At 33.8% G+C, this 11,798-nt stretch overlaps 1 protein-coding gene across 1 annotated transcript; it reads right to left on the bottom strand.

Annotated features, from left to right (window-relative positions):
* Nucleotides 1–6,524: 6,524 nt before the first annotated feature.
* On the bottom strand, nucleotides 6,525–8,408 carry LOC110107786 (cyclin-P4-1). Its single transcript, XM_020838164.2, has 2 exons — nucleotides 7,989–8,408; nucleotides 6,525–6,850 (listed from the first exon to the last, which is right to left on the bottom strand). The coding sequence occupies exons 1-2, from the start codon at nucleotides 8,351–8,353 to the stop codon at nucleotides 6,601–6,603; spliced, it is 615 nt and encodes a 204-aa protein (XP_020693823.1). The 5' UTR covers nucleotides 8,354–8,408; the 3' UTR covers nucleotides 6,525–6,600.
* Between the last annotated feature and the right edge of the window lie 3,390 nt (nucleotides 8,409–11,798).

Here is an 11,798-nt window from a genome sequence, read left to right on the forward strand (position 1 = left end):
TAAACTCCCTAAAATATCTCACATAGTAAACACAATTGAACCTTCTAAATAGCATAAACATAATTAGGAAAACCTTTATAACAATTAAAACATTTCATAAACAACATAAACACAATAGGAATGCTTCCTAAAATTTAAAACTTTTCTTAAACATATAATACAATTAGGAAACCTCCTAAACATTAAAAACCTTCTTAACATTATACAATTATGAACATTCTAAATAGCTCCTCTTAGATTCCAACTCTTAATAGAATAATACTCCTCTGGGACCATAATGGGAGGCATGAAATCCTCCCCCCCTTTGCTATCCGTGTATTCTACTGAGTCAAAGGGCTTGTTAGCAAGGGTTCGGCTAGCCTGAGCAACCTGGATGGGCTTGTCGGGGCTTGGTGTGCCCACCCCCCCTGTCGTACCACACCTTCCAAGTAGATAATACCAAAATCTCCCGCTACAGAGAAAAATCACTTAAGTATTTTTTAAATAAATTGGGTTATTTATGGATAATTTTCTATATTTTTTGAAGCCTCAAAATAATTTATTTAAATGTTATACTAAAAATTATTTAAAATATATAATTATAAATTATTATATTATTATTTAATACAAAAATCTTAATCCATTAAATGAATTTGTCGAATGCCATTTATTCCTCTTCCCATTCATTTTTGACTAAACCAAAACACAAAACTAAAATTAGTGACAAATTAGAGGAGAGAAAATAGAACTCGGGATTGTAGAGTGATTTTTGCTACTCAGTCATGTTGGGTGATTTGCTAGTCTCATGGTAACGAACCATTATCCTATTTTGAATTTTAATAATTTGATTTTTTTTAATATTTTTTTGATCAAATTTGTATTTCCGTTATCGAAAAATAAGAATAATTTTATATTGAAAAAACTTTATCGGCATAACTTTTGGTATGTGATAATAGATCTTGTCAATATAAATATTTTGTCATGAATATATTGAATTTTCACTGATTAAATTCTAAGTTATGTTTTTTTAAGATAAATGCATAGTAGATAAAATTGGTAAATTTTTTTTATATTTTATGAATTACAACATTTTATATATGATATTGATAAAAATCTAGCATTTGTATATAAGTGAGGCTAGATGAAAGGTTGGTTGTTAACATGAAAGATGATGATCGATACCAATAGGTCGACAATTGGACCTAATTAAGACTGATGCCCAACTAGACAACAATTGGGGTAGACCGATACCAATTGGTTGCTAGTTGGGTCTAATTAAGACTGATACACAACTGAGTAATAATTGGGGTTGACCGATACCAATTAATTGACAGTTGGGCTTGATTAAGATTGATACCCAATTGAGCAATAATTTGGGTGAAAAAAAAGATATTATATTCATGATTGCATTTACATAATAATACATTTTAATTGATTTATAATATAATTAAAATCATACTGACATCAATATTAATATAATATATTATAGCATACTAAAATGATTTATTTGATGATAGTATGATTTATCATATGTCTTATAGTTTGATAGATCTATTTTGATTTCATTGATCACATTTATTTTATTATTGAATTTTGATATCTTTCTTATTCATATTAATTGATGGTTGATATTAACTATAACTGAAACATACATATTAATTATTTTGACTTGCATTGAAAACACTGATAGATTTTGGTTACATGCTGAATTTTCAGGTCATTATATGAATTTTAATTATTTTAGGTTAGGAAAATGTTCAGGATCATGAGTAGTAATATTAATAATGATCTTAAGGTTCTTTAGATTTTGTTCTACATTTTTTTTTATTCTTTTATAGTCAAGAGCCTGTGATCGATTAGTGATTGTAGTAATCTCATGGCTAATGTAAATAACATTATAGTGAATGAATAGTAAAAATGTTTTGATGTATATGATTTTAATTGCCTTCACTGATAATTATTTATATTGATGATTTATAGAAGCTCTAATATATTTTAAAATGACAAATAGACAATTCTTCCAAATTTGATATCTGGGCATTACAATATGTCTATAAAACTTTGGTGAAATCAATTTGAAAAGTAGACACCTAATGGTCCAGAAACCACTTTGTACCGACATGTGTTAGTTTTCTACGTACACTGCTCATAAATTTAAGAGAAAATAGTCATAATTAAATTACAATAATATTTATATTATGACGAAGACGGTTTGCAAGTTAGGCTTATAATGACTCCTAAAAAAGTATATGACTGACTCAAAATATTGACTATTACAATCACTATCAAAGTCTACTCTCATTTTCGCCACAAATGACAATGCTCGTCATCTCCAAATAGTCATCATTGACAACTCTTACACCCTCAAGGCTCATACCTTTTATCATGAAAATAATCCACCAAAATTCCCGTCTACTATATTATAATAATTCTTCACCAATTATGAGAAAATGCACCATTTGTAATACACGACTTACACTAGTTAAATCATTTCAACTATGTGAAACCCCATTGTTTTTTCCGTATGACTTTTCAATATTAAAAGTCTTTAGTATCATATGACATGATCATAACTTAAGTCTCTTTGTGCTTATAAAATTTTTGTACAATACTAAAATGATAAGCCCTCTCGTCATCGCTGCCAATATTCCATCGCTACACTATTTGCTCGATAATCATAATTTATATATCGATTGCGTAGAATTTTAAGTGCCAGTGACTCGAAAATGAATTCACACGATTTCTTGGACTCTTTTTGCATGATATTTAATAAGCATTTCATTTGAGGGCAAATTATTATCAATTTGGTAGTCCCAATCTCCAAATAGCTAGATCATAAGTACTTGCGATCCATAAGAGCATATCTTTTGACAAACTCCTTGTAATTAATTACCCTGACCTAAATCCCATAGATGATTAGCTGTCTGTGAGCCATTAACATGAAAATATGATAAAAAAATGAATGATGCAATAAGCCATTGGTAGGATGGAAAAACAAGGAGGAACAAGCCAGCAAAGCACATTCGGTTGTTTGCATTATGAGCAAACCTCACATGGTTCTTTAACTTCATTAATTTATTTCCATTTTCTTAAGCTACATATTAAGAAAACACACCAAAATTTTCTCTCTCTGACATATTCGGGTGGGAACCCCTCATACCGAGTTCGATTCCCTCAGGCGGCAGTCGCCTCTTAAGTGGGGGCCGTTAAAGCACTGGCTACGGGTACAACATAGGCGTGGGTGGCCCAGTAGGTTAGCCGGGGTTTACGGACTGCCAAGCGCCCTGGCCAAGCCCAAGTGGCAGCAGACGATTCCTCGTCAAAAAAAAAAAAGTCTCTCTCTATGCATCTTAGAGAGAGAGAGACTTATTACTTGCATGACATGATCTAGATATACATTTATTATTGCATATATTGAATCTTGATGCGCACATCAAAAAGTTGGAACACTGGTGATATTATTCTTCCAGATATCCTGGCCCCTGGCATGTGCTGAATTACCAGTACTTGTCAATTGATTGCAAAAAAAAAGAAAAAAAAAAATCCTAAATGATTGAGAATTAGGAACTTCATAACAAATTTAGGATAGTTTTGGAAGTGCTGCAATTTTTTATAAAGATAATTATTAGAGAGAAAATAATTTTTTTAAATGCTAATATTGAAAGCAGATTCATAGGAAAAAAAATTATTGAAAGCAATGAAATAACAACGGCTAAATAAAAATTATGTTTGTAATCAAAAAAATAAACTAGTAAGAAAAATGTCTCAAACAAAACCTTAGAGCCTATTTGAGGAATTTTTATTAGGTCCGGACACCTGACGTAGCTCTATATCCGGACGCCAATAAAATGTCGCCACGTGCTCTTACTCTTTACCGCGCGGCCCGATGACCTGACCTGGAACGAAAACCCGGTATTGCTATGTTCGTGTATTGCTAGGTATTGCACTATTGCTTGACAATAATGAGAAATACCATTATGTCAAGACCAATACCGAGCAATACCTAGCAAAATCGGGGTATTGCTCGGTATTGCTAGGTATTGTTAGGTATTGATCTTGACATAATGGTATTTCTCGTTAACGAGCAAAACCTAGCAATACCCTGGTCTGTACAAATCAGCTAATACAAAGCAATATTGGGTTTCGGTCCGAGTCGGGTCGTCGGGCAGCGCGGTAAAGAGTAAGAGCACATGACGACATTTTATTGGCGTCCGGATGTAGTAGAGCTACGTCAAGTGTCCAGACCTATTAAAAATTCCTATTTGAGGCAACTATAACTTTTTTTCATAAAAGTGATTGTAAAATTACAGTGGAAAAAAATAGCTTTTTCAAAGTTGCTTATTTCCAACACAAAAATTTATTGAAAGCAGTGAAAAAAATATTAGCCAAACAAAAATAATGATTACATACTAAAAAATAAAGCACTAAGAATTGTCCAAAATGAAGCTTTAATTTAATATTATCAAAGCATAAAAAAAATAATCTGTTATGTATGGTGATAATGGGTTGAGTTATAATGTGCCCACTTTAATTATTCTCTAAACATTTTTTTTTAATTTTTGGATCAAGCCAAATTTGAATGAACAGTTAATGATTTGTTTGAACTGATTTGGTCCAATTGCATTGCTTCTTGTTTCTAAATACATATTGATGCTTTTTCGTAAAATTAATGTATAAAAAGTGAAAGATATAAAAAAATGCGTGAGGGCCTGCCTATTCATAGAATTTTTATTAGGTCCGGTGTCCTGACGTAGCTCTACGTTCGGACGTCAGTAAAATGGTGCCACGTGCTTTTACTCTTTACCTCGTGGCTCGACGACTCGACCCGGACCGGACCCGGGATTGCTATGTATTGGCTGATTTGTGCATACCGGGGTATTGCTCGATATTTCTCGGCAATAACGAGAAATATCATTCTATGAAGACCAATACCTAGCAATACTCCGATTTTGCTAGGTATTGCTCGGTATTGGTCTTCACAGAGCGGTATTTCTCGTTATTGTCAAGCAATACCTAGCAATACCGAGCAATACCTAGCAATACGCGAACATAGCAATACCAGGTTCCGGTCCGGGTTGAGTCGTCAGGCCGCGCGGTAAAGAGTAAGAGCACGTGACGACATGTTATTGGTGTCCGAACGTAGAGCTACGTCAGAACACCGAACCTAATAAAAATTCCTATTCATGTTAGCTGGTTCACTCAATATTGAAACAAAGGGGCTAAAAAAGCTTACACAAACAGCCGAAAGAAAGAGATTCACAGCCACTCTGAACCAGCAAACCTTTGTCTCGCCCAACTACCGATGCAAATAAAATAAAATAAAATGTAAGGATGTTATGATTAGAAAATAATAATAATAGACTTTAAAGCCATTAGAATTATTCTGATATGAATGCAATGTATAAATAATTTATATAAAACGTAAATAAAAAAAAATCAAAATTTTAATGTCTATTTTTAATAAAAAATTTGAGTAGAATGCAACAATAATAACATGAAGCCTTTATCACACTATGTGGGATCGGCTACATAAATTCTTTTTCTTCATTGTATTTTCTTAAGAGTCAAATTCTCATTTAAATATAATAAAATAAGGTTATTTCTAATATTTTTTAACCAAATCTTTTAAAAAAGATCAAATCTAATACATTTACTCCCCTTAGCGATTCATCAGAAGGTTGACGTTTTATTTGACCAAACCATCAAAAGTGACTCTCTCTAATCCTATCTGCCATTAGAGCTACTCCATCCTTTTCACGTATATGCTTGTTTGACATTTTATCTCTAAAACTAAAGTCACTCGTCCACCTGAGCATCCTCAACTCTGCAACACTTAATTATATGTTTCTCTTTTAATTTGATCATAATATTATTACATAATTTTTTTCTTATAATTTTCTTAAAAATGTTCCTCCAAAATTTTTTTACCACAATCAAATGGATTATAAACGGCCTTAATATCACAACCTATCAGTATTTTACTTGTGCTGTTCTTAGGCCTAATAAAGAGTGTTTTATGTTCAAATTTTGTTTGAATATATTTTTATTTTAACTACAAAAAAGATACTTCATATATAGAGATACATCGCAGAAAAATATGTGGAAGAAGATTTTGCTTTATTTTTCTATGAAGCTGGTTTTCTACATTAAAATTTAGTTACTTTAAATTGATTAAAATTTGAGCCATCACCGTACAAATTTCAAATTTTAATCACTTTAAACAGCCCTATTTCCTCTCTCATTTGAGATGAACATTCCTTAATCTACTCAACACTCTATTAATCAAGATTAAGATTTCATTTGAGACGAATTTCTTCCTGTTTTTTGAAACAATTTTTTATTACAAAAATTAAATCCGTCCCAAATTTTTGTACTAAAAAATTATTTTAAAAAGCAGTAAAAAATCCGTCCCAAACAAAACCTAAATTTAGAGCTCAGCTAACAAATGAAAGCACCGCATGATTCAACGACTGTAGCTTACAGAGGTAACCATCATAAAATAGCAGATTAATATAGAAGTGGCTCAAATAAAATCATTCTTCACATTCACCTGCCCAACTGTTCTCATACCTAAACAAGTCTTCTATCTGCATTCATCTATGAACAAAAAAGACCCAGCTCTCACACAATGAGTTGCTTCTGCTTGCAGCTGCTACTGGTTTCATCTTCTGTAACAAAGCAATGCACACTGGAAGGAGTGTGAGGGTTAGCCATTTTCATCTCTCTCTCAAGGATTGAGCAGTAAGAGCCGAACACGATCGGTGTCACATTGAGATCGAATCGCAAACCGAATAAGAAATCGATCTCCAAGTGGTTCATCTCAGCCAGACTGATCCCTCCCACCTTAGCAAAATATGCATTGTTGTAGCATCTATAACCAAGAAAATTAAGAAACATAATCACTAAATATCCCTAAAATGATCTCTTTATAATGCAAATGACTTCTTAATTTTATTTCATTTGAAGATATTTGTAGTTAAGGAGGAGCATCAATGGCACCTAACATGTAAGTAGCCTGTAACAAGTGGGCCAAATGCTACTTTCTTTTAAAATTCTCTTACTTGATGACCTCAATGATTAGTTATGAAGCGTTATCATGATAATTACAGGATTAACTTTTCTTTTATTTTTCTTCTTATTGTGTATGGACCATTAACAGAAAAGGATGACAATGCATGGGTGGGGTTGCCACTTGCAAGCCATGATTATTACGGTTCTATGAAGGAAGGAAACAAATTTATGTTTTTTATTAAGTTTTTTTCTCAATTCAGCTCTAATGGTATGAGAATTTAGAGAAACGATTTTTTATTTTTTTTGGAAAAGTTAAGTAGGCATCGCACAATAGTTGTCAAGTTGGACAGTTGAGAAAGTAGGAACCCATGAAAGGTACTCAGCAAGCAGTAGACAGCAAAAACTCTGCTGTTTGCAGTGTGTTTCTCAGCTGGATTGTTACAGCTAAGAAAATTTTATTGGAGAAGACAAAGAAGCTTGCAGAGAAATTGTAAATACAAAATATGGCTAGAAAACCTTAGAAATTCAACCTAAAAAAATAAAAACAAGAATATGAAAAAGGAACAAAGCAAAATCTCACATTCTAAATCACAAAAAAAAAAAAACCTCTTTTGAATATCAAATTTTTTGTGGGAAAAGTTAAGTAGGAATCACACAATAGTTGTCAAGTTGGACAGTTGAGAAAGTAGGAACCCATGAAAGGTATTCAGCAAGCACTAGACAGCAAAAACTCTGCTGTATGCAGTGTGCTTCTCAGCTTGATTGTTACAGCCAAGAAAATTTTATTGGAGAAGACAAAGAAGCTGGCAGAGAAATTGTAGATACAAAATATGGCTAGAAACCTTAGAAATTCCACCTTAAAACTAAAAACAAGAATATGAAAAAGAAACAAAGCGAAATCTCGCTTTCTAAATCACAAAAAAAAAAAAACCTCTTTTGAATATCAAATTTTTAAAAAATACTGTAAAAGAGAACAGAAAACTGAAAACAGAGCTCACCTGTCATCTATGAACTTAACAGCAGTAAGAACCGCAGTGATAAGGAAGCGATGAACATTAAAAGAGTCGACAGAAATTGAGGGATGAAGAAGGAGGAAACGATCAAGGTAGATGTATGCAACCACAAAGCAGGAGGTACTGCAATGAGCAAAACGAAATATGCGTTCCAGATAGCAAGCGATGGAGATTTCTGGTTTCTCAAGGCCGAAGAAGGCGGAAATCGCGCTTGCTGGAGAGTAATGATGAAGGCCGGTGGCAGTCAGATCATCGTTCCAGTTGGCAACGCGCTCGAGGAGAGAGGAGAGAATGGAGATAACGCGAGGGAAGCCATTGTGGTCTTTGGTTATCAGGAAGGCTTCTGCCATTGTTGCTGGCCCGATTGATTTAGCTGTGGAGCAGGGAAGAAGGAAAACAGGGGAGGAACAGGGGAAGCTCCTCTGTTTTAAAGCCGGATGGAAGGGAGATATATATCTTGATCTGTAGTTCTGTACCGTATCTTTATTTATTATTCTTATCATATCGGTCTACAGTAGAAAATTATTGAAGGGTATAGCTTCCCTGTGTTAAAACTATTTTTTGCACAACTGCGAATAATTTTTATTTAAGGCACGCTAACTAAATTTGCAATAATAGCAATAGGAATATTTCAATAAACTGACTTATTAATAGAGTTATATATTATTCACAAATAAATTTGAATCCAATAATTAAAATATTTTTATTATTGTTAGGTCTATTTTGATTATAAATTTATTAAAATTGAGATTAAATAATCTTAAATTTAATTTCAATGATTTCTAAATTAAATATGAAGTCAATATTTATTTCTTAAGAAAATCTAAATTTAACCTGATTTTAAAGAAGTACATATATATAAACGGTTCATTTTGATATATTAGTTGGGAGCTGTGACTATCAACTAAGAGATCTTGAATTTAAGTGCTACGTACGTATGATAATATTATTTTTGAGAGAGGAAAAACTTCATCAAGTTGGACTTCTTTTCCTCTCATGAGAGAGATTTATTCATTTTAGTAGAGATTTAATCATCGATATATGAAGAATAAAAATATATTTTTTTAATTTCATTTTATTGACATTTCACAAAGAAATTGTTTTAAATATGAATAATAATTCCTTAAGCATGAACTATTATATATCAGAAATCTTCTCTATCATATCAACAAACTCTATCTGAATTCATTATGTATGTTCCACAATTGTTAGGCTTCTTAAAGTAGTTTTTTAGTATAATTTTTTACTAAAATATAGATTTATGGAGCAATGAAAAAGCAGTCTCAAATGAAGCCTTAGGACATCTCCAATGAATCCGCAAACACTCGTTTGCGGTGCTTTAGAAGGATCCCACCTGTGCTCCCTTCCTCTTGTCCAAACCTGGCGACTGGCTGCTCACGTACACAAGCCAATCGATCCAACATGCTCTCTGTTTCCTGAAGCCAACTACTCCAATCCTGGTTCCAGCTGAGCTCGCCTCCACTTAGGCAACATAAACCCTCTACTCAGCCCAATATTCCCCTAAATTTCTCCCTCACGTGAAGCTTCAGTTGTCGAGTGGTCGAACCACCTGCTGAACCCAAATCACCCAACAACCATCTTTCTACATTAATATTTTTTTAAAATAATTATTATTGTTATTAGTATTAATATTACTATTATCAAGTAAAAAAAAAAAAAAAAAAAGGCAAAGAAAGGAGAAGTAAAAAAAAAAAAGAATAAATAAAAAATAAAAGAAAAGAAAAGAGAAGAAAGAAATATTTGCATTTTGTGATCATCGTCACCGTTGCCTCAATCTCGTCATCGCCGCCACTTCGCTCAGGTATAAATGGCTCATAACCCTAAAAACTCCAAATCTCGCTCGCGGCGTGCCAGGGGACCACCCATACATGTTCTTCGTAGCGTGGTGGGAGGGAGCTCGATTCAGCGCTTGCGGCTAGGCGGGTAGGCCTTGTACATACTCTACGTAGCATGACGGGAACAACCCTAAGTATCGGTACATGTGTTGCCATGCAGGTGGGTAAAAAATTGTGCTTTTCAAACATGTGGCTTGAAAGACCCATGCACTCTCTTCGTAGCGCGGTGGGCTTAAAAAAACCCACGACCGCAATGCCACCCAACACTCACCATACACACTTTTTATAGCGTGGTGAGAAGGCCCAGCTCCCAAAAAATTTCCCCTAAATGAGGAGATGGTGTGAGACTGCTGAAATCCGAACTAAACATAGGACTTGAATTTGAATCAAATAAAAAGGGGCTTAAAGTAAAATGAACACCATGGAACCAAACTTAAGTCAAACGACATGGAACATCACTTTAAATTAACAAACACATGATCACAACGAAAATTCAAACATTATAAAGCAAGTTCATTCAAATGAATGTCAATGAGTAATACATAAAATAAGTGTTGAACCAAACCCCAAACATGATTTGCTTGTCATTATTGACCTCATTATTCGAGGTCAATTTCCCCGATTCAATCTTTAGCGCATAGGTCTTCGTAACTTAGTGTAGATGCAACCCATAGGATTTCTCTTAGATGGATACCCATTAACGTAGCGGTGACTCAACTTCCTAATTTAGCCTAAATCGACACTACTCTAAACAAAATTGATTAGAGCATGAATTTAATGTAACGATATAAGCTTCTACCTGATTCAAATTGATTTTCCTCAATTTAATTGAATCCAAATAATTGTAAATGAGATAAAATTAATAAATTTAAAATTATTTTTTATTTAAAACTAATATAAAATTGATACGTCATGCAAAAATTATCTTGATCGGGCACGAATCTCGAGGCAAAACCAACCCGAAAACTTCAAAAAATAAATCTGTAAGCACCTGAACTTCGATTTCAGTAAACTTATAATCAAACTGAGCGTCTCGGAAATACAAACCCAACGACATCAAATCCAACTCAATCCGAGCCCAAATAAGCCCAAATCAAGCGCCCGAAGTGCTGTTGGAAAGCTCGTACCACAGTTTGAGTTACCAAACGGTCTTCGATTTTAACGAGCTTATAGTCGAATCGAGCAGCTCGACGAGACAAATCCAACGAGCCCAAGATCGCCGAATTCCAACATCACTAAGGCCTTCAAATATCCAATGAACGGTGCACAATCAAAGGATTCAATATCAGCCGTCAATTCAACCACTCCCTATTCACCCCTGATCTCGCGCCTATTCACGAGCTATGCCACTTCAAAAAAACTATAAATATAGCCCTTATTCTTCACAAGAGGGGACAGAAGCAAAGATAAGAGAAGAAGGAGGAGAATCAGCTCCTCCACGACCACCGCCGGAGTTCTTTCCGCCGCCTGAATAAGCCAGAATTCTGCCGGATATTCGGGAGACGCCGGAATTCTGCATAACTTTGTAACTGAATTTCAATTGAAGAAACTTTTTGTAATCTGATCGTCCTAACTTGTGAGACGAACCTGTCTCTATACTTCAAACAAACACTAGTGTAATTATTTCAACTGGGCGTGACCCCGTGGTTTTTCCCCTTTTCAGAGTTTTCCACGTAAAAATCATTGTGTTTATTTTCCTTTCCTGTTTGTGTGCTGAATATTCCTACAACGCTAAGACAAAAGTATTTTAACTCTATCGCCGCGTATATTCTAGCCCGAAACATAAATAATTATTTTAAATTATCAATTATATTCTAAATTAATCCCTGAATCATTCTTAAGCTTTGAATTACAAATCAACTCTCGATTTTATCTTTAAATCATGATTAATCTGAACTGTCAATTTGAATGGGAATACATTTGAGTAAGGCACCTTTAG

This window comes from Dendrobium catenatum, unplaced genomic scaffold (assembly GCF_001605985.2).
Source record: "Dendrobium catenatum unplaced genomic scaffold, ASM160598v2 fragScaff_scaffold_390, whole genome shotgun sequence".
NCBI classification, from domain to species: Eukaryota; Viridiplantae; Streptophyta; class Magnoliopsida; order Asparagales; family Orchidaceae; genus Dendrobium; species Dendrobium catenatum.

Excerpts from the sequence above, each read along its gene's own strand:
- LOC110107786 (XM_020838164.2), bottom strand. The coding sequence starts at position 8,353 with ATGGCAGAAGCCTTCCTGATAACCAAAGACCACAATGGCTTCCCTCGC. Across the intron at positions 6,851-7,988 it reads GTTAAGTTCATAGATGACAG|ATGCTACAACAATGCATATT; the intron begins GTGAGCTCTGTT and ends TCTTGGTTATAG.